The following is a 24,927-nucleotide window of genomic DNA, read 5'->3' on the forward strand; positions in this document are numbered from 1 at the left end:
CTCACCCCAAATCACACTCCTCCCTGTCTCTGAAAACCGTATCTTGCCACACAATCTCTACTGGTGCTGCATCCAAACTCCGGTTTGCTCATCAACAGCTTCTGTTTGGGGTGCCCCTCGGGAATCCTAGAATGGTGTTGTGAAAATCCGCCAAATAAGGAATTTGGGTAACTGCATTCTTTCCGCAGCACAGAACGAACTGTGGACCACAAAGCCGGGTCCCCAGTCTCTTAGGCATGTGCCCTGCAATATGACATACCATGATGCCCACTCCAAAACCCTTACTTTGTGCATTTTAAGAACTGAATCATGCTGGGTTCTTGGAGGCAAAGCAAAGTGAAGTTGGTTGTTGTGGATTTTACAGACCGTGTGGCTGTGGCCTGGTAGTTTCAGTCCCTGACATTTTGCCAGTAACTGACTGGCATCTTCAGAGGTAGGACAGGGCAAGATGGGAATCCTGGCATGGAGAGATTCCCATTTTGCCACGTCCTACCTCTGTTTTATTGTTTTATTCTGTAAGCCAGCTCGAGGCGACATTTGTCAAGAGAGGCGGGGTATAAATCCAAAACAAACAAACAAATGAGTGAAACAGCAGACTTTAAAGACTTTACTATAAAGCAGGGGTAGTCAACCTGTGGTCCTCCAGATGTTCATGGACTACAATTCCCATGAGCAAACTTAAATGGACTCCGGGGAATGGTAGAGGACAGGAAGGCCTGGAGGATCATTGTCCATGGGGTCGCGATGGGTCGGACACGACTTCGCACCTAACAACAACAACAACCTCTGAAGATGCCAGCCATAGTTACTGGCAAAACATCAGGGACCGCAACTACACAATCAGGGCCACACAACCTGGAAAACCCACACCAGCCTGTTGACAACTGAAAGTAGTCCTAGTCTGTTCCACATTCCTGTATGATGTGGGCAAAGCTTCCAGCTCAGAGTCTGATGTGAGTTCTGGCACCTCCCCTTCTAAAGTTTAACCAGAGTTGGAGAGGGAAGGCTTATCACATTCTGCTTATACACACACACACCCTGTTCCAGGGCTTGCCTACAGAAAGAGCATGCCTAAGTGAAACCAGCAGGATGTTTGTCTGCAAAAGGATATATCAGCTTAGGCAAATGAGTGTGTCAGGGGTGTGTGTGTGTGTGTGTGTGTGTGTGCTTGGATTTCTGTCTTAGTCTTCACTACCACTTGCACTGCATCTCTGTGTGCGGGTTTGTTGGCTGCAGGCCAGGAACCCAGGGTCTTGTTGAGGCTTGAAGAGGAGGAGCAATGGGGAGCAGGGGAAGGAAAGAGAGCTGAGATCACTTCCCTGGAGACCGGCACGAGGGCTGGGAGTTTCTGTTTCAGAGCAGAGGCTGCACATGAATCCCAAGGGGGTGGATTGGATGCCAGCTGTGCCTGAGCTCTCATCTCTCCGGGTGCCCAGCCAGCCAAAGGGAACACAAGAATATTGGCGACAAGGATCTTTTCTAACACCACTAAACTCTACTGGATGGTGAGTGTGTAATGTGCTGGATGTACTTGTGTAACATGCCTTGTCTGTTTTCATATGTCAGTCGAAAGAACCCTCAGGCTTCAGAAGAAGCCAGTTGGTGTTCTAGTTAGCGGTGTCATTCTACACTTGTGGCCACTCTAACTAGATGGCTTGCGCCCCCTGCCCCAAGCCACGATGAAGTGATTAAACCATGGCCGATTCTGCACATGGCAGCAGCAGGGGCGCATGCACAGCTGGCCACAGCTGAGCAGCCACCGATTGTGGCTTCTGGTGCTGCCAGTGTGATAATTTGTATCTAATTTTGGCACAAATTCTCCCACCAAAGTAGCTGTGTTGACAAAATACCAGTGTTTTTACACTGAATTTTCAAATAATGAAAATCTGGCCTGTGTGAGCATGGGGGTGGGTGGGCAGGATAGCTTTATTGAAGTGAGAAGAGAAAATTAGGGTATCAGAGCTTCAGAAGGAGACCATAATTTTATCTATTTGCTTCCTTTATAGACCATTCTCTAAACTGGGCACCCAAATTGAGTTACAGTTTTCTCTGTTGTATCCTCACAACAACCTTGTGAGGTAGGTTAGGCTGAGATGTGACTATTCAAGGTCAGGAAGGAAGGAAGGAAGGAAGGAAGGAAGGAAGGAAGGAAGGAAGGAAGGAAGGAAGGAAGGAAGGAAGGAAGGAAGGAAGGGGGTAGCCATTTCAGTCTGTTTGTAGCAACAAAATACAACAGGAAGCCAGTAGGTTAATAAGGGCTAACAAAATTTACTTACATTTTCATGAGTCAGAAAGCATGACCTCAGAGGCATAAAGTGAGGTTTGACTCATAAAAATTAATGCTGAGGTATGTTTTGTTAGTTCCAGACTTCCGTGATGAATATAAAGTCAACCACCTCCCATCTTCACCTCCTCTTGATTTGTTTGTTAGCTCATACTTCCCCCCTGCAGTTTAAAAATGCTACTTCAAGGTTAGGGCTTTTGAGTTTAGGGCAAAGAAGGGGACAGAGGCAGGTGTGACTCTTGGGCAAGCAGAGCTAATGGGGCACCCCCAAGGCTGCAGAGCCTCCATTCGCACTGCATCCACACACGATTGCCTTTTGTGCTGTAGAAGTCATTTGCACCCGGATCGGCCTGCCCACAGAGGACACTCCAATTGCAACTACTGCTGTAGCTGAAAAAGAACGTAATGTCCAGCGACACGCAAATATGCACCATGGCACGGAACACATATGGTACCCAAAGGGAAAGATGGACTTCGAAAGAGATGGATGCGTTGCAGGGCTCGGAAGATGATCAGACGAAGCGGTCCGTGGCCCAGTGGACAGTATCGGAGGTGTGTGCCTGGCTGGACAGCAGACCCGTGGGGGCTCATGGGGGGCCCCTGCTGGAGGCAGCGAGCGACCACGCCATCTCTGGCAAGGCCCTGCTGCGGCTGACGGAGGGGACGATGGAGCGCATGGGGATAGCGCCACAGAGACTACGCCAGCAGCTGCTGCATGAAATCCTCCGCCTCCGCATTCAGCAGGAAATGGAAGACTTGCTGGACATTACAGATGGTGAGAGTCTCCCTTATCAAGTTCGAGCTCTGCAGACATCTGTTAGACTGGTTGGGAAGCAAGGCCACCCCTGATTTGAAAGGGATGGGGGTGTGGGGGAAATCCGAGTGATGCCACAATTTTTAAAATTTAGACAGGTAGACCCCTCTTTGATCTCCAATGTTGTCCCCAAAGTTGTCCACCTCATTCCCCCTCCAAGATTTTATTCGAACAAACATCCTGCACTGGATACCAGGGTGAGAGAGGGACCGGCCCAAGGACATCAGTGTGTGCAGTGCAGATTCAGCCCTCGGCCTCCCATGGTCCAATCTCGCATCATCAGCTACTGTGGCCACCCTGGTAATCCTGACCGAAGCAACAAAACTGTAGAGTGGAGCAAGGAAGGGGCAGGGAGTTTACTATAGATCAGGAGTGGCCAAACTCTGTCTCTCTAGATGTCCATGGACTACAGTTCCCATGAGCCCCTGACAGCATAGATCAAGGGCCCCACCTTAGTGCCTGTGGGTGCCGTAGCATCTGTCAAGACCTGTCCTGGTCGTTGACAAGGGTTTTAAGAAGGTGGGTGGAGCCCGGTGTGGTTTTGTACCGCAAGGCTTCTGATTAGCCACTGGACATGTGATTGGCTGTGTGGATTTTGAAAGGTCATTCTTTGGCTGCAGCCATCGCCAGTACACAGGGATGAATGGTCCAGCTGTCCGAGTTGGAATAGGGCCACTCAGGGTGCAGCTAGCTGCACCCTGATTGGCCCTGCCCCTACAGCTCCCACCCTCCCTCACCAAGCCCTCACCCCTTGCCTCACAGAAGTGCCTGGCTGCTAGAGCCAGGCACGCCCTGTGACTTTCTGCCTTGCGGGGCCCCAGGTAAGAGGCCCACCACCAGGGCAGGGAGGGGGTGAGGGAGCCTTCTGGCTGCCGGGGGGGGGGGGGGAGGGAGCGCTTTTTCAGGGCTGGGAAATACACTCGGCCCCGGAAAACCGTTCCGGCCACCAGGGGGAGGGAGGGAACACTTCCCAGCTGCGGGCCAAGCACACCTGGTGCCTGGTGGTTGAGCTCCATTTTACATGCCTTGCAAAACTAACCCAGTTTCGTCAGGGCCCTTAGGGGTGGCTCTGTTTACAGGCCCTGCGGAACTGACACCCTTCCATCAGGGCCCTTATCTCTTCCAGAAGCTCATTCCATCAGGTCGGAGCCAGGACTGAAAAGGCCCCGGCCCTGATTGAGGCTAGACATACTTATTTTGGGCCAGGGATCACCAATTTCTTGGAATTGGTTGATCATAGTGTCCCTGGGGGGGCGGGTGGTACAGTCCTTTGGGACAGCACAAGCAAGGCACTCCTGAAACACGACAGGGGCTAGGCTCATGCCCAGCCACAAGGGGAGAAAGGAATGTCCTAAATTTGTGTGCTATTATCAACAACCTCTCAATATTATGTCTCAGGGGCTTGACATGGAGACCAGCTGGGGCAGCACAGGCCCCTGTGGTGACGAGTACACCATGCACAAGTTGCCCTGATACCTCCAACTGGCTCTGATGGGGGCTCTCAGTTCTGTGGGGCTCTTTTTGTTTGTCCTAAAGAATGCCTAGCAATGCTTTTGTCTTGTGCTGGTTACAGAATAAAGACAGCAGTGCCTTTCTACAGTAAAAAACAAAAAATCCAAGGAACATCCCTCAAAGTTGTCCAGAAATCATGCTTGAGGCTATTAGAATCATAGAGTTGGAAGGGGCCACACAGGCCATCTAGTCCAACCCCCTGCTCAATGCAGGATCAGCCCAAAGCATCCTAAAACATCCAAGAAAAGTGTGTATCCAACCTTTGCTTGAAGACTGCCAGTGAGGGGGAGCTCACCACCTCCTTAGGCAGCCTATTCCACTGCTGAACGACTCTGACTGTGAAAAAACCTTTTCCTGATATCTAGCCTCTAGTATTAGTCATTGTTCCTTCTTTGTGGCGACCTTCTGTTTTGCCGGTGACGGACTAGCGTGGCATCCGCAGGTGAGACTAACCCAGAGCAGTTCCAAGGCCCCGCCTGCTTGGAAACCAGCATGCTTTCGAAGGCACCCTCAAAGCAGCACCCCAGAGAACCTGCCAAGCCAGTTTGTGCTCTTGCCCAATTCCGAGAACTTTCAAACAAGGCTTCTTCCCCACCCTTCCCCTTTTGCTTAATCTTTTGCTTGTAAAGACCTGGTCTCTATATAAGAGGTCGAAATGACTATACCATTTCAGGCTGCAGGGGGAGAGTCACGCGTTTCATACTCCCTTTTGTAACTCCCCCCACCCTCACATTAGCACAGAGTGGAAGGTTTTAGCTTAACTGCAAGCTGTGCTAGGTTTCCACCTCCCATTGTTAGTGGAAGGGAAGTCTGAAGTAAACACATCTGAAATGGTACATGCCATTCTACCAGCTCACCACTCTGCCCCCTTAAATATGCTTGTTGTTGTTAGGTGCGAAGTCGTGTCCGACCCATCGCGACCCCATGGACAATGATCCTCCAGGCCTCCCTGTCCTCTACCATTCCCCGGAGTCCATTTAAGCTCGCACCGACTGCTTCAGTGACTCCATCCAGCCACCTCATTCTCTGTCGTCCCCTTCTTCTTTTGCCCTCGATCGCTCCCAGCATTAGGCTCTTCTCCAGGGAGTCCTTCCTTCTCATGAGGTGGCCAAAGTATTTGAGTTTCATCTTCAGGATCTGGCCTTCTAAAGAGCAGTCAGGGCTGATCTCCTCTAGGACTGACCGGTTTGTTCGCCTTGCAGTCCAAGGGACTCGCAAGAGTCTTCTCCAGCACCAGAGTTCAAAAGCCTCAATTCTTTGACGCTCGGCCTTCCTTATGGTCCAACTTTCGCAGCCATACATTGCAACTGGGAAGACCATAGCCTTGACTAAACGCACTTTTGTTGGCAGGGTGACGTCTCTGCTTTTTAGGATGCTGTCTAGATTTGCCATAGCTTTCCTCCCCAGGAGCAAGCGTCTTTTAATTTCTTTGCTGCAGTCCCCATCTGCAGTGATCTTGGAGCCCAGGAAAATAAAATCTGTCACTATCTCCATTTCTTCCCCATCTATTTGCCAGGAATATGCTACACCAGGCCAAAGCTCCACACTCAAATGGGGCTGCTTCCAGTTTCCACTGGCTGGTGAGGCCACCCTTGGTTCCGGCTCCCACACAACCATTGGTTTTAGTTGTTCCTCAACATGCTTGGCCAGTGTGGGACTTTGGAATAAAGTTTTTTCACTTTCTTTTTACAGGGAGTGACTCAGAACTGCCTGCAGCTGAATGAGGAGTTTCGGAGAGAGTGGGCAGCTCAGCTTAGGATGTGCAAAGTTGTGGATCCAAGTGCTGCTATCATGCAAGGATTAAAGACTACAGGATGCGGGGGTGGGGGGGGGCTGGAAGCTGCTGGACTTCAGGCCTCATCTAACAATACCTCATTCACCAGGAGACAGGGATTTTCTCTAGGAAGGAAGGAGACTCTTGTGTGGTTTGAGGAAGCTATGCATAATCACACAGCTGCGTAAAATGGGTTTTGATGATTTGGAAAAGGTGCCTTTCCTGTTTGAACTTTCATGTCCCTCTAGGGCAGTGGTTCTCAACCTGGGGGTCGGGACCCCTTGGGGGGTCGAACAACCCTTTCACAGGGGTTGCGGAGGGTGAGCAGCTTGGCCGGGGTAGATCGAGATAGAGCGTTCATCTGTCTGGAGCAGCGGAAAAGAGCGAGATCAGCATGGTGGGACAAGAGGCAGAATTGAACTGAGAAACCCTGGGAAAACATTTATATACAATAATGTATATTTATATACAATATACAAAAATTATATACAAAAATTTATATACAATAATGAACAATGGATCTTCACACCATTGGTCAGTTTCGGTTTAAATTCTGTGAAAGAACACTTGCATAATTTTATGGTTGGGGGTCACCACAACATGAGGAACTGTATTAAAGGGTTGCGGCATTAGGAAGGTTGAGAACCACTGATCTAGGATTTCTGTGGGTAGGGTAGACCTTCCAGTGCTTTTTGGTACCATTGATCATGGTATCCTCCTTCTAAACCACATTTCCAGGCTAGGATTGGGAGACATCATTCTCCCCTGGTAGGTTTCAAAAGTTGGTGCTGGTACTCCTTGCATTTGCCTGTTGTAAGAGTTAGTCTTTCGCCCTTTCTGTTACAGAGACAAAGGGCTCAAAAAGGCTAAAAACTGACATGAGAACCAAGACTTCAGAGAACAAAGACTTCAGAGTTAAGAACATTTACCTACTGCTCATTAATTTGAGTGCCCACAAGCTCTTGCATTAGGAGAAAGGGAGAAAAGTACTTTTCTCTACCCCATGAATATTTTGTAAGCCTGTCATGTGACCTGTCAGTCATTTCTCCAAGGCAAAGAACCCTAACCTTTCAGAATCATAGAGTTGGAAGGGGCCATGCAGGCCATCTAGTCTCAATGCAGGATCAGCCTAAAGCATCCAGGATAAATATCTATCCAGGATAAGTGTCTTCAGTAGGGAAGGTATTCCATTTCTTTGACCATGTTTAGTTGCCCCTTTCTACATATTTTCCAATACTATAGAAATGCTTTTGAAATTCAGTGGCAAGAACTGTACAGAGTACTCCCAATTTATTCAGGGGCATCATGATACTAAGAGCCTCTTGTGGCACAGGGTGGTAAGGCAGCAGAAATGCTGTCTGAAGCTGTCTGCCCATGAGGCTGGGAGTTCAATCCCAGCAGCTGGCTCAAGGTTGACTCAGCCTTCCATCCTTCCGAGGTCAGTAAAATGAGTACCCAGCTTGCTGGGGGGGGGGGGGTAAACGGTAATGACTGGGGAAGGCACTGGCCAACCACCCCGTATTGAGTCTGCCATGAAAACGCTAGAGGGCATCACCCCAAGGGTCAGACATGACCCAGTGCTTGCACAGGGGATACCTTTACCTTTATCATGATACTGGCTGGTTTATTTGCAGCTCCCTTCCTAATGATTTCCAGCACCTTTTTATTGCTGCCACACACCGACATCTTCAGTGAGTTACCTACCACGACTCCCAAGATCTCAGTTACTGCCAGCTGTGACCCTATTAACGTATATTTATAGTTAGGATTTTTGGCTTCAATGTGCATTACCTGTGCATTTGCCACGCTGAACGTCATTTGCCACTTGGATGCCCAATCATCCAGCCTCACAGTCTTCCCTGATTCTCGCCATCTTGAGCAACTTCATGTCATCTGCAGGCTTAGCCACTCAACTGCTGACTCCCAACTCCAAATCATTAATCAAGTTACCAAGCAGTGGATCTAGTACTGCTGCTTCTTGTTAGTTAACCAGAGCAGGGGTAGTCAACCTGTGGTCCTCCAGATGTTCATGGACTACAATTGCGTTTGCTGGGAGGAGCTCATGGGAATTGCAGTCCATGAACATCTGGAGGACCACAGGTTGACTACGCCTGCACTAGAGGACAATAAATGGTTGGACTAGATTATGATATTACTGTGCTGTAGTGATCTATCAATGGCCAATTAATAAAGTTCTCCTGTGGCATGGTGTGTCCGTGGCTGCCGTAGGGGGGTAGGGCAAGGAAAAAATATGGGAGTATCTTAAAAATGCACCCTCCCCGTCCATACTGCCTGCCAAGGTTTTTTAATTGCAGTCCTTCCAAAAAAAATTGTGTCAATACAGGTGTGGGGAAGGTTGCAAAGCAGGAAAAATCCAGTGGAACTTTTAAAGAGGATGACCATGTGAAAATGGTCCAAGTCCAGTTTGGACGGCAAGTGAGAGCAACAGCTCCATGTGGAGGCAACTGTAATGCGTATCAAAGTTCTCAAATTATTTTAAAACCATGTTATGAAGGAGGGAGCAGAGTCGTTTTCTGTTGCCCCAGGGGGTTGGGACCAGAACCAGTGGGATGAAATTAATTCAAGAGCGTTTTTGGCTAAACATCCAGAAGAAGTTCCTGACAGAGCAGTTCCTCAGTGGAACAGGTTTCCTTGGGAGGTGGTGAATTCTCTTTCTTCGGAAGTGTTAAAGCAGAGGCTAGACAGTCATCTGACAGAAATCCTGATTCTGTGAACTCAGGCAGATGGGATCAAAAAGCAAATTTCCTCCAGGCCAGATTGGCTGGATTTTTGGGGGGAGGCATCATCTGGACATGAAATTGGGGTCACTGTGGGTGGGCAGGTAGTTGTGAATTTCCTGCATTCTGTAGGGGGTTGGATTAGATAACCCTGGAGGTCCCTTCTAACTCTATGATCCCATGAAGGAAAGTGCTGAGAGCTACTTCAATTGAAATAATGTAAAATACCTTAATGCAATCCTAATCTGGATAGTCCAGGCTAACCTGATCTCATCAGATCTCAGATGCTAAACTGGGTCAACCCTGGTGAGGACTTTGATGGGAAAACACCCAAGAAGTCCAGCGCTATGGTGCAGAGGCAGGCAACGGCAAGCTACCTCTGCTCATCTCTTGCTTTGAACACTCAGCTGGGTAATCAGATGCAATTTGATGGCACTTTCCATTAACATTCTTGCCTACCAGGTGTACATTTTGCTAATGTTTTTGGCTTGCACTTGGCATGGCCCCATTTAAGCGGAGGGGAAAATCCATGGTTATCAATGACACAATTGAAGGATATTTACTGGAGCACTTTGGTAAGGCTTACGTCTTGACTGCTAAACAGGTGCAGTTGCTAATCTAGATTCCTTGAAGGAACCGCTAGTGTTCAGGAGTCACTGCTGTGTTACAGCTGCCCGTTAGGAGCAGGAGATGGAGTACGGTGGAATAAAGAATAAGTAGTGGCCCACGGCCAAAATGTTATCTGGGTCACTTGAAATCACTGTGCAATTTGACTGCACTCCTTGTTCAACCAATACATTCTGAGGAGGAGGAGAGGCAGCATATAAATTCTCATAAAAAAACAAGTCCAAGGAGCCTACATATACACTACCTATGTCTATCTATCCCTTAGGCCACCCTTTTTCAAGCTTTTGACCATGGAGGAGCCCCTGAAATAATTTTTCAGGATTCGAGGAGCCCAGGAAGTGATGTCAGCTCACCATGTCTCCCTGCCACAAACACACGCCCGCCCAGGAAATGACATCACCATGTGTGTTAACCATGTATTTGGGGGAGACAGGAGGTGGCTGAAGGTGAGAATACGTGTGCAGGCTCTGCCCCCCTCCCAGAGAACTCACTCATGCTCAGGAGGGGAGCAATGGAAGTGGCTGGTACCCTGGCTTTTGGTCGAGTCCATTAAGGCAGGAGGCGAAAGGGTGCAGACCCGTGATTGGGAATCCCTACCCTCCTCAACCCCTAGAAACTCAGCCTGTTCTTGGCGATATTTCTCCATTCTTCTCCAGCTGTATAGGCTCACCTATGCCATGTGCCACTCCGGCTTTACCCTTCAAAGCAGTTGCTTTACGAATTCAACAGAAACACCTTCAGAGGCCAGAAGAGAGATATTTAAAAAGCTTGGAAAATTTTTTATTGTAGTTTATTTTCAATGTAAGGTTTTTGTTTTTTTTAATACAATAAATATTTACCAGTAATATCATTTCATAGATCAGAATCCAAGCCCATTGTAAGACAGTCAAACCTCCCAATAATACATGTATAAGACAGGTATGACTCCAGACGAGAAGTGTGGAGAGCTGGGAGCCCCCCCACCCCCACCCCCGCACACTTCCTATAGTAGTTTTCTTCCCCTAATAATAATCTGTACAGTCAGTTTGTATGGATGCAGCCAGTCAAAGCCTGGCAGACTTGCAAAATACAAATTAGAGAATCCTTTGCCTTAAGACTGTGGTAAGCCCCTCCAGGCAGAAAGAACAAAAGACCGAGGGAGCACTGGAAAAGCCAAATTCTAAATCAGGGCTCAGATGTACATTTCTCCCAGGGGGGAAGGGAAGGGACATGAGCCAGATTTGGCTCTTCCAAGTACGCTCGGTTGGAAAACGAGTCCGTCTTTCAGGCAATGATCTGCAAATAAGCTTTTCAAAAAAGCCAAGACAAAGAAAAGACCCTCTCCCACAAAAAACAAGGAAAATCCAGAATTTGCGAGTGAGCTGACACCTGCTTCCTGACAGGGCTTACTCAGAATGCAAGCAAGACAAGGTCTCTTTCCTGCGCAGAGAAAAGGACTTCCAACCAGCAATGAAACCTTTTCAGCATGGCGGCTCTCCCAAGAAGCAACCTCTGTGGTCCTTGCTAGAACACAGAGAAGCACCTCTTTCCCATGATACATCCAGCTTCAGAGGGAGGCCAAGTGTAACCTCTTGCTATACAGGCGGAAGCCAAAGCCTGAAATGCCTGCATTTCCTAATGGGAGAACGTGCCTCCAGCCCCAGAACAACCTGATCCACACGATCAGGCTCCACTCTACAAGTGAGGGCACCAACAAAGAAGGCACCAACTAAGAAGCGACCAGGTTTGTAGGCCAGCTGACTAAGCGTAGCTGGCCGTTCCTTATGCAGTTCTTACCTCCAAGTCAGAAGTGGGAATTGCATGCTGCAGAAACTTTCTGGACTAGGTCAGGCCTCTCACTCCTCTGCAAGCTTCACTGGAGCACATTCCTAGTCCCAGCTCTGGCTCCACAGCTAGGATCCTGCAGGATGCTGATGAGGCATCTGCCCTGCAGCTGGCCTTCTGCCCGGAGACCACTGTCTTCGAGAACCATTTTGGAGGAGGGCCCTGAGAGTCAAAGCAGCTCTTGAGGGGGCAGTGCATGAAACCACAAAAAAAAAAAAAAAAAGCTGCAGGATGGAGCAGTTGCTGCAAATGGTGAGGAAAGGGAGCACCAGATGGAGCAAAATATGGGCCTCAGCCTCACAGAGAGAGAAAAATGCCACTTACAGAGGGAATCCAGGAAGCAGAGAAGACTCAGAACATCTTTCGGACTTTTGCAAATTCCTGTGGGTGCAGGGGGCAGAGGGGCAGAACGCACAGTCACCCCCTGCTGTACGCAATACCTTTATTTTAAGAATACTTACAACACGCGCACACACGCGTGCACACACGCACACGCACACTTGTTACAAACACTAGAGACAAAAAAAACCCTGGTGCATTTGATTCCCATTAAATCTGCAATAATGCTTTCAATGTTACTACAATTAAGACAAAACCAGCACAAATGAAATTCATCCTCCCTATTTTCACATCAGAAGATACTATCCTTACGCCTTTAGCTTGGACAGCAAGTTAAAAAAAATGTTTTTTTTAAGACAGCTGACTTCTTTCCTCAGCTCGAGGCAAGGCATTTAAGGCACCAATTTCCTTATTATTGAGAAACTCAGACAGGCAGAAAAGTAGAACCAGGGGTTAAGATGGAAGGATAAGCCAGGAACTTCAGCACAGTAACGTTGTCAAGTTGAACCTTGTCCTGGCGCATCAATGGGCATGCGCAACTTGAGCCTGGGTAATAATGGGCTATGCTTCCAGGCAGTCACTGAGGGAAGAATTTACGTACAACATCATCAAGTCAGGGTTTTGCATGCAGGTGATACACTCCTTCCTATTGAACCTCTGGCTTCCGTGAAAAGCCAATTTTCTATCCAGAGGTTCTGTACAAGGCAGCAGCCTCCAGAATGCTGCCCTGGAACCACCAGTTAGACAAGCCCTGCTTCAAAAGCAAGAGAAAGGGGACCAAGCATTCCTGCAATGATTCAACACACAAATACACATGCACACACAAAAGCCATGTTCCAGCCTCCAGAGCTGGGCAATACGGCTCTAGAAGATTTTAACTATATTTTCTTCAAGGTGCAATTGACAGCTGTTCAAACACATCTAGTTCTCTCTGTACACTACTTTTCCTGTGCCAAATCCAGTGAGAAAGGGGAAGGAAATCCCTTTTCTCACCTCCACATTCACGATACAAGCAAAATCAGAATATGTTTCGTCATCCATGCCTCTTTCTCCTTGCCCTGGCTCCTTTTTTTTTTTTTTTTGCAAATTGTACCAGTAATTATCAGAATCTGCTCTTCTCTTGCACATTAAACATTACAAACAGAATCTGTGGCCAAACTTAATTTTTAAAAAATCTATATACAGAAAAAAGAAAAGAAAAGTGAGCTAAGAATGGTTTCCTGGGTTTTACGCAGCTTAACTCCTTGCTTGACATAATGATTCAAGTTTACAAAAGAAAAAAAAGTTAAATAGCAATTTCACAATTGTTGTTTTTTTCCTATAGAAATATATCTCGCCCACACAAGAAGGGTATTCCAAGCTGGATGCTGCTTTTGTTTCAGAATGTGAAACTTTTACCCTGCTGCAAATTATATATTATGAGCATCCTCCGCTTCTGCGCTTCATTTCTTCCAGGTGAGGCCTTTCCAAGGAACTTGGGTTTAGGCTGCACCCTTCATACAAGCACAATAATAAAATAAAAATAAACTATTCTCTATTAAATAAAGTAACAGAAGAGAAAGAAAAATCAGCACTTGAATCTTCACCACCACTTCAGTTGTCGACAGGATTAAGAAATGGTTGAACACAACATTGCCCGTTGGGAGAAACAGAAAAAAGCCATGGGGTTAGAGGGGGGTCTCCTAAAGATGGGTTCTGAAATGAGTTTCTCTTTTGCATTTTTTCTATCCCGTCCCCCAAGAAAAGAGGACACAAATTAATCGTCTCCTCTCCCCGTACTAGAACAACACAGTACCAGGAAGGTTTGTGTACGTACACTTAATGTGCCTGCCCAAACAGTCTCCCAATATCGCAATATTGTAGTTGTGAGTGTACACATTATCACAAGATAGTTAACAGCACACACCATAAACAAAACAAAAAACCTTGCTGTAAACAATGTCGGAGGATCTGACTACTTCACCGAAGTACCTTGCGCTCCAAGTGTGTTTACTCGCATCTGGTGGGATGGCAACCCTTCCAGATACATCGGAGTTTACAGCATTCTGCAACATCAGTATCTGCAGGGCCACGATGGCAGTAGGTGAAGGGAAGAATGGTGAATGTGTGCAGGGGGGGGGGGGACTTTCTGTATATGAATCATGCTTCAACCAAACTACTTTCATCAAGCCTCTTCTACAGTGGATTTTCTACAAAAGCCTCTTGGCACAACCGAATCTGTGGAGAAGTCCACCCCTTCATCCCTTGATTACAAGAAGCCACATCTTCAGCACTGCCTGTGGATGTCCTGTGGCAGCCCTGTGGCTCCTGAGCCAATGTTAGTGCCTAGTTTTTGTTTTGGGATTCCTCAAGGTGAAACTGCTCCTATATGCCTGGGCTTCAGGTTGCCTGGGGCATATTCTGCTGGTCTAATGCAGACTGTGAAGCTTCTTTCTCCTCATGTAGCATGATGGAAGGGGCAGGGAAAGAACGGCCTCTACTGCCAGTCTCTCTTGAGTTCTCTACCCCCTTCCCATGACCTTCCAAACTGGGTCAATTTTAGTTCCATGGTGATGGCTGAAGACTATTTACACAGGCGGCTGAATTTACAGCACCTCTGCAGACTGCAGGCTGACTTTCTCCTCTTCTGCTGCCTCCTCCATGTCTAGTCAATCCGAGTTGGGCTTCCGTAAAGAGAAGGGCCGGATGTTGAAATGCTTGCTCAGTTGGTTCACCTGTTGGAGAGCGAGAAAATGCAGAGGATCCATCAGCCTGAAAGTGGGGGGGGGGGGGGGAAGGGAGACAGTCTGGATGGCTGCTGAGTACCATGTGGGTGAATGTTGTGAAAACCAACTTACCACGCTGACTCCATAGTGGATGTGCGCTAGGGTGATGACGACAGTGAGCAAGTAGAGGAGGAGGGTTTCGTACTGTGGTACTAGCCCGGCCATGATGATCAGGATGACCAGGGCGAGTGGCAGGAGCATCCAGTTCAGAGGCTGGCAGCGGGTGCTGCTCATCTGGCAGACAATCAGACGACACTGGAAAGGACGGAAAAGAAAACACTGAAAGCCAATGCAGAATCATAGAGTTGGAAGGGACCTCCAGGGTTATCTAGTCCAGGGGTAGTCAACCTGTGGTCCTCCAGACGTTCATGGACTACAATTCCCATGAGCAAATGCTGGCAGGGGCTCATGGGAATTGTAGTCCATGAACATCTGGAAGACCACAGGTTGACTACCTCTGATCTAGTCCAACCCCCTGCAGAATGCAGGAAATTCACAACTACCTGCCCACCCACGGTAACCCCAATTTCATGCCCAGATGATGCCCCCTCCCCCCCAAACACCCAGAATCCCTGGCCACTCAGGCCTGGAGGAAATTCACCTTTTGACTCCGAAGTGACAATCAGCATTTCCCTGGGCATGCAAGAAAGGGTCACAAGAGCCCAGCTCAGACACAATCCCTTCTGCCCATCCACTCACAATCTGCTTAAGTTCACAGAATTTAGCCCAAAGGCGGACTCGTTGTCAGTCACCATTTTTGTCATGAATAAAGGCAATGCTCCCAGGGATGAAAATACCAAAGGAATCCAAATTCTACCATGCAGTTAAGACAGGTTCATCTATAGGCACGGGCCTATTTGGAATCACGGTTATCAGCTATCCAAGAGGGCAAAAACCCAGTAGGAGAAGACTTTGCTTGTTCATTTATTTATTTTACATTCATAGCCTACCATTTCCTAGAGGCCCAGGGCAGAGTGCCTCATTCAAAACATACAATTTAAAATTTCCCAAATTTGAAATTTAAAAATATCAAATTAAAAAACAATTTTAAACTCAAAAACTGATTTGCCCAAAGCCACATCTTTATCAAGAAAAAAAAAAGGGGGGGGGGGAGGACAGGTCAAAATAAATAAATATAAATATAAACCCTCAAATGGAATTTAATTAGGTGGATTTGGATGCCTGATATGAATTCAGGGCCTCAGCCACAGGCCTGACAGAGCAACTCTGTTTTACAGGCTCTGCAGAACTGCTGAAGTTAACATGCAGAAGGTACCCAAGATCAATCTCTGGCATCTCCTGATCATCTACAGCAGCCTTTCTCACCCTTTTTTCTGTTGAGAAACCCCTGAAACATTCTTCAGGCTTTGAAAAACCCCTGAAGTGGTGCGACTGTGCAGAATATGGCTGGGAAGCAGAGCTGTGGACAGGACCACCTGGGGCCTCACCCCCTCCAGGCCTCTCATTGGCTGCGAAACTCCAGTTGAGAAAGACTCATCTACAGATTTTGGGGAAGACCCCCCTCCCCCCCGCACAGCCACTGCCAGTCCAACAATGAATCCAGAGGCATGAACTTGGAACCAGGCAGTTTCATTCATTCTACAGTCGTATACCCAGGAAATCTGGATTTTCTCTAATTCTGGCAGTGCCGTCTTGGCTGGGATGGCGCAGGCTAGCCTGATTTCCTCAGAAGCAAATCAGGGTCAGCCCTAGTGGGATTTTACCTGAATGGGCGACCAGGAAGCCCAGGGCGGCCACACAGAGGCAGGTTATGATAAACCCACCCCTGTTCATCCGTAGCCATACCAGTTTTCCGAAAACAGGGCGGAATATAAACCCCATAATAAATAAAATAAGTTGGCTATGACTTGGCTATGAAAGTGCAAGACAGAAAAGACAGTGGAACAGCGTTGATGGCACAGATCGAGGTGGTGTTACATGTCAAGCATCTCATTTCCCAAAGAGACCAAATTCCTCCAGCCAGGCCTCAAGCTGGGCACGAAAGCGAACAGCTTTCTCTCCCTTTCTTGACTCCTCATCAACTGCTATCCAGAACAGTACTGCTTCTGAATATGGAGATTCCACAAAGCCATCAGGGCTCATAACTGTTGACAGGCCTATCATCCACACACTTGGCTAAACTCCCCCCCCCCCTTAAAAGAGAATGGAGAAATGTCTCAGTGGTCAGGAGCACTTCCTTGGCAAAGCAAAGGTTCCAGAATGAACCATGCACATGAGCCAGTGAAGCTTAAACAAAATCAAACCAGAGATCTATTAAGGTCAGTATTGCCTACTCAGGCCGGCAGCCAGTCCAGGTCTTTCATATCAACTCCTCCCTGATTCTTTATAATAGAGATGCCAAAGCTGGAACCTGGGACTTCCTGCATGCGAAGCAGATGCTCTGCTATTCAGCCACAGAGCAACCCTTCAGGCCTCCAGAGAAAAGGGCCAGGTGGTAGCAACATGAATGAGCTTTCTCGAAGACCCTGCACCATCAGAATAGACCACGGGTGGGCAAACTGTGGCCCTCCAGATGTCCATGAATTCCCATGAGCCCCCGCCAGCGGTTGCTTGTAGTAGTCCATGGACATCTGGAGGGCCACAGTTTGCCCACCCCTGGAAAAGACAATTCCGCCTTTGGCAGGTCCATGGTCTGATGGTAGAATCGACTTCATCTGGAGAACCCAAACTGCCGTCCACCAGAAGCCCTAATGAGCCCACTTTGGAAAGCCGAGCTTCTGATGACAGCCATGCATTCTGGATGCCGACCCCCAGCCTTAAAGGGCTGAAACGGCCAATTCTCAGTGCTGAATTTCTTAGAATCTCCCAGACTTGTGGGGCACATGCTAGCACGAACAGGTGTGATCTCGGATGCAAACGCGACACCTAGGTCGGAAATGCCTGACTTGTGCAGGGTCCTTTCCATCACCTCTAGGCAGGGCGTTTTTATCCTCGGATGCAGCCTTTTCCCTCCTGGCCCCACCACTTGAACTGGACACTCAACCAAGGCATTCGCCCTATTTTGATGAACGCCATTTGCCCCTGCAGGTTGGTTTTAACATGGGCGGCACACGGCGGGGAGGGGAGATTTACCGAGATATTAGCAAACGCCGTCCCGACCATGAAATAAAAGAGTCGAGGGTGGGCCTCTAGAATGTCCGACGGCGACTGGAAGATCCAGAGGGTGCACATGACGAAGAGCAGCACTGGCGAGAAGAAAGGCAGCATCGCCTCATAAAAGGAGTCGTGCTTCAACGTTTTGTTTGAGTAGGCTCTGAAAAGCAAGAAGGGGTAGAAACTGGCATCATTAGTGAGAAGCGGAGAATGTTTAGCACTAGCAGGAAGCAACGATTTGAGGGAATCCTAAAGACAGCTTGGAAATGCAGCATCTAGAGAAGATCAGAGGCCTTCGCTCATAATCCCTATGTCTTTACCAGTTAGGAGATGCTGACAAGGATGGGGAATGAGGCCTTTCTAGTGCTGGACCCCCCTCTGCAGCATTTATTACCAATTTGCTTGCAGCTCTTAGAAAAGATGTTATCAGGAAGCTTTTGGGAAAAGATGCTTTACTTTCCTGACAATGACCGTTTATGCACTGGAGGTTTCGTGCTGGGCTGCAGGCTGGAGTTTTAGTTGTGGCAGGTTGCCCCACCTCTTCCTGCACCCACATGGGGGAGCATTTGGCCTGGTGTGCCTCATCCGCCCCTGATTTGCGCTCCTGCACGGGAGCTGGGGCAGTGAAGTTCCCAGTGCATAAACGGTCAATGGGAGGGCGAGTATTTCTTAAAAAACAAACTAACAAGGCAGCTGCATTGAAGCTCGGAATGATAGAAATACAGCACCCTTTCCTTTCTTCTAATTATATACCCCACCTCTATCAGATCTCTGCTGCTCTCCCAGGCAGGCCCTGAAGCATTCAGGCAGGAGCAAAGAGAACTACCCCACAGAGAAGCCAAGGCCTTCCCCCACCGCCCTAGTCACTTTTTAGGTGTCCCCACGCTTGGAATGGGAAACAGAGCTCTGTATCACCAAGCCTAGAACTGTCCAGTGCTTCTTTGTGTCCCTGGGAAGATGGGAAATTTGGGGGAGGAGATAGAGAACAGCAGCAGAGCATGTGCTTTCCATGCACCAAGTACAAATCTCCAACCCCCTGGACACGTGTGCCCCAAAATGCCTCAGCCAGGATGGAGATCCGTCATCAAAATGGGCTGAAAACAGCAGTCCAGGAGTGTTAGCAAAGGCAGGCCTAACCCCCTCCCCCCTGAATTTTTACAACTGCAGCAGACAGACAGCTGTGCCTCCCAAAGGGGCATTTTGCTTTGCTCATCAAACAGAATGGAGAAATGGGCAGCCAATCTTCCCCGCCTTAACTCAGGGAAAGCTCCTTGATTCTAAACCACGGTAACTTTCACACAAGTGCTCCGGATGGGCCAGGCAGTGCTATGGTTCATCTCAAGCTCCGACCCTTGATTTTGGAAAGCACTTACTTGTAGTAATTATGCAGGCTCATGGGGAGGGTCACTGTGAGTGCACAACCTAAGGGAAGAAAGGGCAGGTTACTACTCCGCCAGAAACGCCGACATTCCTTCAAGCAAAATCTATCCGCCATCTTCCTCTGTACACAGCTGCTCTGAAGTTAAGAAGCAGCCTGAGGTGACTTTTTGGAGACATGTATGAAGCGGCCCATCAGGGCCATTTGGCAGTGGCTCTCCAGGGTTTCCAGTCCTTCGTATCGCCTCTTGCCTGATCCCTTTAGCTGGAGATGCCAATGGCTGGATCAGGGGCCTTTTGCATGGCAAAGCTGATGCTCTACCTCTGAGCTATGCTCCCTCCAAGGCACTCCAACAGATCAGGTGCATGAGAATCCGAGGGACCATCTCTCAACCTAGGTCCCTTGCAGAGCTCTGCGCTTGGCTGGTACTAATCTGCTGGTTATTCCTGGCCCCTGGGATGTTTGCCTGGCCTCAACCCAGGGGGCCAGGGCCTTTTCAGTCCTGGCCCCTACCTGGTGGAATGAGCTCCGGGAGGAGCTGTGGGTCCTCGGAGACCTTTCCGCTTTCCGTAGGGACTGTGAAACGGAGCTCTTCCGCCAGGTATATGGTCAGGGCCAATGCTAGAGAAGGTGGTACGGGTCCCCCTTGATATTGGCGTTGGACATCTTGACGCAGGTTGGTCTCTCCCTACGCCATCCTCATAAGGTCTTTCCCCATAAGAAGTTTTGCCATCAGTCTGGGGTTGCAATATTGCCAATTGGGGTTTTAATGGGGTTTTATTGTTGTTACCCGCCGCGAGCTGGTTTCAAGAGTGGTGGGTTATAAGTCCAAAAAATAAATAAAAATAAAAATAAATGTACCTAACCCACAAAAAAGGTCAGGAGAACATACATTTAGATCCATGAGATCTAAACTCCAAAGAGGCCTTCCCTTGGAGATTTTATCCTGGCTATGCAAGGCTAGATCCTTTTATGGATATCTCCGAATGAAGTTGCAGCACCCCAGGCAAAGCCATATTTTCAACCACAAGGTGACGCCTTTAGATTATTTCTTCAGTGCTCTATTAAGCTTTCCTTGCTGATCTTTGGAGATGGCAGTGTATTATCTTTCAAGAGAAAACCACCAAGTTTCAAAACCCTTATTAAAACAGATGAAACTGGAAACACAGATAACACCTCTGGGAAAACTGGTAGAACGACGTTTGAGTCCTGTGGCACTTTTACGCCTGACAAAGTTTTATTCAAGGTAGAAGCTTTTGTGGGCATGCAGACTTAGGCTGTAAAGAGCCCACTAAGGCACCAACAGCATCGACCCCCTGCATGCTGCAAAGTCTGGGTCTTTCAGTTTGCTTGCAGGCAGACTGTACGTTCTGCAAACAGGCAGTGTCTTAATTTTGGCAGAAGAGATGGTTATTGCCATGTTGGCCACAAACGACGCAAGGCAAATGTGTCAGCAGATGTTTGGCTTTAATGCAGACTGAAATGCTTGCCTATTCCTGCCAAAGTCAATGCAAGGGGGACAAATCTATTTTGCTGTTACGACATTTGCTCCTGCTTAATTGTTTCAGAAAGGCCTTTGGTATCATTTCCGTTACAGAACTGGCCTGCTGTATCCATGGATGCCCTCTGGCTAGATAAAAGGTGCTGCAGGCTGTGGCTTGTTTTCTTAAATAGGGAGCCACAACAGCAATGCTACAAAGCAATGAAGCTGAAAGATTCGTTCTTCTAGCTCAGGGGTAGTCAACCTGTGGTCCTCCAGATGCCCATGGACTACAAGAGCCCCTGCCAGCAAGCCGTGGCAGGGGCTCCTGGGAATTGTAGTCCATGGACATCTGGAGGACCACAGGTTGACTACCCCTGTTCTAGCTAGCTCATGCCACAGTCCGGTTGGGGAGGGAGCTGTGGTTCAGTGGTAGAACATCTGTTCGGCCTGCCGAAGGACCCGGGTTCAATTCCTGGCACTTCCTAGTTAAAAGGTCCATGGAGTGGCTGATATGAGGGACCTCCATCTCAGACCTTGGAGAACTGCTGCCAGCCAGAGTAAACAATAATGTATTTATTTTTGTTTTTATATTACTGTATTTTTCATCTTTAACCGCTCCTAGCGGAGCGGAAGAAATAAAACAGTAAGGGCCCCGAGGGCGGGCCCTGTCCGGGATGAGGAAGGGTGCCAATAGGCCCCTTCCCCTGGACTGACAAGCGGAGGGCCCAATCGGGAGGCGCGAAGCGCCTCCCGATTGGGCGCTCCGCTTGTCAGTCCAGCCCCAAACTGTCAATCAGCAGCCGCGCACAACGCGGCTGCTGATTGGCTGTTTGCCTGGACTACAGCCAATAGGGAGGCGCGAAGCGCCTCCCAACCCGCCCCATCCCCGACGAGGGCTACCCTTCCCTGCACGGCGGCCATTACTCTACTGGCCACCGAAAGGGAAGGTAGGCCTGCGGCTCCCTGTGCCTTCCCCCAACTGGGGGAGTACAAAGGATTCTGCGGGCCCGGGGACGGCGCAGGGCGGCTTGCTGAGCTGCCCTGCGCCGTTCCCGGGCGCTCAGAAGCCTTTGCCGCTGGGGGGGTAGGAGGGGAGAATGGCTTCTGCGCGCCCGGGGAGAACGCAGGGCGGCCGAGCCGCCCTGCGCCCTTCCCGGGCGCGCAGAAGCCTTTGCAGTTGGGGGGCTGGGAGGGGAGAATGGCTTCTGCGCGCCCGGGGCGGGCGCAGGGCGGCCGAGCCGCCCTGCGCCCTTCCCGGGCGCGCAGAAGCCTTTGCAGTTGGGGGGCTGGGAGGGGAGAATGGCTTCTGCGCGCCCGGGGCGGGCGCAGGGCGGCCGAGCCGCCCTGCGCCCTTCCCGGGCGCGCAGAATCCTTTGCAGTTGGGGGGCTGGGAGGGGAGAATGGCTTCTGCGCGCCCGGGGCGGGCGCAGGGCGGCCGAGCCGCCCTGCGCCCTTCCCGGGCGCGCAGAAGCCTTTGCAGTTGGGGGGCTGGGAGGGGAGAATGGCTTCTGCGCGCCCGGGGAGGGCGCAGGGCGGCCGAGCCGCCCTGCGCCCTTCCCGGGCGCGCAGGAGCCTTTGCCATCTTCTCCCACCCTTGCCAGCCACCAAGCGCTGTCCCCAGGGACAGTAGCTAGCGCCCATTTTATTCTAATATAAAATGGGCTTAAAATCTAGTTTTATTATACTTATATACCACACTCCCTTGCGGCTCAGGGTGGTTTACAATGAAGGTATGTAGTCGTTGAGAACATATGATATTTCAAACACTAGAATTCGTAACAATAGAATATTTAACATTTGGTATGAGAACATTATAACTTTATAACTATGCTATGCTATGATTTAAGGTCATCCATCAGCGGGACATTTGATGGTGGGAGGGCCCTCTGGGCTCTGGATGGGTGAAGTTGCTTCACTGGCCTTGACTGAAAGCTTGGTGGAAGAGCTCCATTTTGCAGGCCCTGCGGAATTTTTTAAAACTCCAACAGGGCCCTGATCTCTTCTGGGAGCTCATTCCAGCAGGTGGAGGCCACAACAGGAAAAGCCCTGGCTGTGTTAGAGATCAGCAAGCCTCCCTAGGGCCAGGGATCACCAGCGTTGTGCTCTCCAGGGGGCATAGGTAGAGAGGCGGTCCCTCGGGTACTCAGGATCCAGACCAAGTATGGCCTTGAAGCTGGTTTCTAGGACCTTAAGCCTGATCTGGTATTCAACTGGTAACCAGTGCTGCTGTTTGAGCATGGGCCGGATGTGAGCCTGCCAAGGTGTTCCTGTGAGAACCCTGGCTGCTGTTGCAGCTTCTGGGTCAGGGCTAAGAGTAGGACCACAGAGAGCGAGTTGCAGAAATCCAGCCTATTGGTGATCAATTGACCTCAATAGACCAGACTGGCCAAGGATTCTGGTTTTGGGTGAGGGGGGGGCATCATCTCAGAATGAAACTGGGGACACTGTGGCTGGCCAGGTAGTTGTGAGTTCCTGCATTGTGCAGGGGGTTGGGCGAGATGACCCTGTAGGTAGGTCCCTTGCAACTCGATGGTGCTACGATTCTATGACCAACATCTGATTCATACAAGGTGACTTCACATGGACCTGCAAATTACAGTGGCAGTATAATCTACCACCCCAACGATATGCTAAGATCCACAGGGAATGCCTGGACCAGAGGCTTCTGCAGCTCAGCTGATGCCCAGGAGAATAGCCTTGCTTAGAGAGGAGGGCCAGGCCAGTTCAGTAACACAGAAAACACCTCGTTCTTTATGATTTATTTACCTAGAGCAGGGTTAGTCAAACTGCGGCCCTCCAGATGTCCATGGACTACAATTCCCAGGAGCCCCCTGCCAGCGAATGCTGGCAGGGGCTCATGGGAATTGTAGTCCATGGACATCTGGAGGGCCGCAGTTTGACTACCCCTAACCTAGAGCATTTCTATGCAGCTTCCCCCAAGCCCTGCTTGAGGCAGTTAATAACTGTTTAAAAAAAATCGATTGCACTGAAACACTTAGCTCAGGAAAGCACAAGAACTTCCTCCGGTCTGTGGAGCTTCCCTCTGAAGAAAGTGGCTCTTCCTCCAGTGCAGAAGGAATTCAACAGAAGAAGGCTCCAGACTTTGCTGGGAGCAGGATACGAGCCAACGAATCAATATGGGGACCACTGCGGTGGTTCCGGTGATCCGGCTTGCAGTTTGTTTTTATTGACGCAACGTTAGGGGAGCGTACAACGTTCTAATGTTGGCGGTATCCGGCTCAGGCCAAGAGCTTGCCAGAACGTCCGCCCATTTCTCTTCCTGCCCTCCCAAAGCGTTCCCGAGAGCTCAGTTAATGATAGCACGGATCTGCTCCGTGTCAGAAGCTGTTCCCAGCAGCAGAAAGCAACCTTTGGATCCAAGTCACTGTTTCATGGATAAGGCCTTTATAAAGCAAGTTTAAAGCCGAAATAAGAAAACAAATGACGCTTTGCAGTTTACAGTAATCTCTTTGCAGCAAAGCAAGGGCTAGTTTACGACTATTGTCATAAATACAAACCATCTTTAAACCGCCCGTGGCGCCACGGGCGCCACGGACTATATAATTCGGTAAGGGGGGTAGAGGTGGGATTAGTCCGTGATGAGGAAGGGTCCGGATTGGACCCTTCCTCACGACAGACAATCGGAGGGACCAATCGGCAGGCGCTTCGCGCCTGCCGATTGGCCCCTCCGATTCCCAGCTCCAGGAACTGCGAGCCGCGCACAGCGCGGCTCGCAGTTCCTCCCGGCTTGGCATGCTGTAGGATCCCACCCAAGCTGAACAGCCCGTGGACTTGGAGCCCCCCCTGCCACCCCTCCCTGCAAAGGTGGGCGCGGGCGAAGATGCCCCCCCCAGGCGGCCATGCATTGCCGCCACGCAGAGCACCCCCCGCTCACCGTCCCGCCGTCCGCCCGCGGCGTGCCAAGGCAGGCAAGGGCCAGATGGCTGGAGCCCGCCCGCACTCCGGAAAAAAACAGGCAGCCGAGAAGGAGGGAGCGAAGGAAGGAGGGCGGGCGGGCGGCAAAGCGGCGTCGCCTGGAGTCTCCCTGCGGCGGGGCCCGCAGAACGCGCGCGAGAGAGAGCCGGAGGCCGAGAAAGGGAGGGAGGGAGCGCGCCAGGGAGAGGGAAGGCGGCGGAGGAGGAGGAGAAGCGGCGGCCCCGACGGCTCGGCTCGCTTGCCTGCCCGGAGACACAGAGAGAGAGGCGGCGCGCAGCAAAGAGGAGCAGCTGCGCTTCTTCTGCAGGAAGGAGGCGGAGATTGCCCGGGGCGGCCTCG

The 24,927-nt window shown here is 49.9% G+C and overlaps 2 protein-coding genes across 4 annotated transcripts in view; one reads left to right on the plus strand and one right to left on the minus strand.

The window, feature by feature from the left end:
• Positions 1-1,100: 1,100 nt before the first annotated feature.
• On the plus strand, positions 1,101-7,055 carry LOC143834221 (sterile alpha motif domain-containing protein 12-like). 2 transcript variants are annotated; one of them, XM_077330865.1, is made up of 3 exons: positions 1,101-1,505; positions 2,783-3,059; positions 6,303-7,055. In XM_077330865.1, the coding sequence occupies exons 1-3, from the start codon at positions 1,503-1,505 to the stop codon at positions 6,332-6,334; spliced, it is 312 nt and encodes a 103-aa protein (XP_077186980.1). In that variant the 5' UTR covers positions 1,101-1,502; the 3' UTR covers positions 6,335-7,055. The 2 variants fall into 2 exon arrangements, with proteins under 2 accessions (XP_077186980.1, XP_077186970.1); XM_077330855.1 differs by having other exon boundaries at positions 1,104-1,505; positions 2,612-3,059.
• Positions 7,056-10,507: 3,452 nt separating this feature from the next.
• SELENOI (selenoprotein I) overlaps positions 10,508-24,927 on the minus strand; it is a 59,412-nt gene continuing 44,992 nt past the window's right edge. The window contains exons 7-10 of one of the 2 annotated variants that reach the window (XM_077330833.1): positions 19,165-19,213; positions 17,771-17,951; positions 14,750-14,932; positions 10,508-14,626 (exon numbers count right to left, since the gene is read on the minus strand). In XM_077330833.1, coding sequence (XP_077186948.1) covers positions 14,498-14,626; positions 14,750-14,932; positions 17,771-17,951; positions 19,165-19,213 — 542 coding nt within the window. In that variant the 3' untranslated portion in view covers positions 10,508-14,497. The remainder of the gene's footprint in view (positions 14,627-14,749; positions 14,933-17,770; positions 17,952-19,164; positions 19,214-24,927) is intronic. The other variant, XM_077330842.1, reaches the window with a different exon arrangement.

This window comes from Paroedura picta, chromosome 1, assembly GCF_049243985.1.
Source record: "Paroedura picta isolate Pp20150507F chromosome 1, Ppicta_v3.0, whole genome shotgun sequence".
In the NCBI taxonomy this organism is placed as follows: Eukaryota; Metazoa; Chordata; class Lepidosauria; order Squamata; family Gekkonidae; genus Paroedura; species Paroedura picta.

Excerpts from the sequence above, each read along its gene's own strand:
- LOC143834221 (XM_077330855.1), top strand. The coding sequence starts at position 2,690 with ATGTCCAGCGACACGCAAATATGCACCATGGCACGGAACACATATGGT. Across the intron at positions 3,060-6,302 it reads CTTGCTGGACATTACAGATG|GGAGTGACTCAGAACTGCCT; the intron begins GTGAGAGTCTCC and ends TTCTTTTTACAG.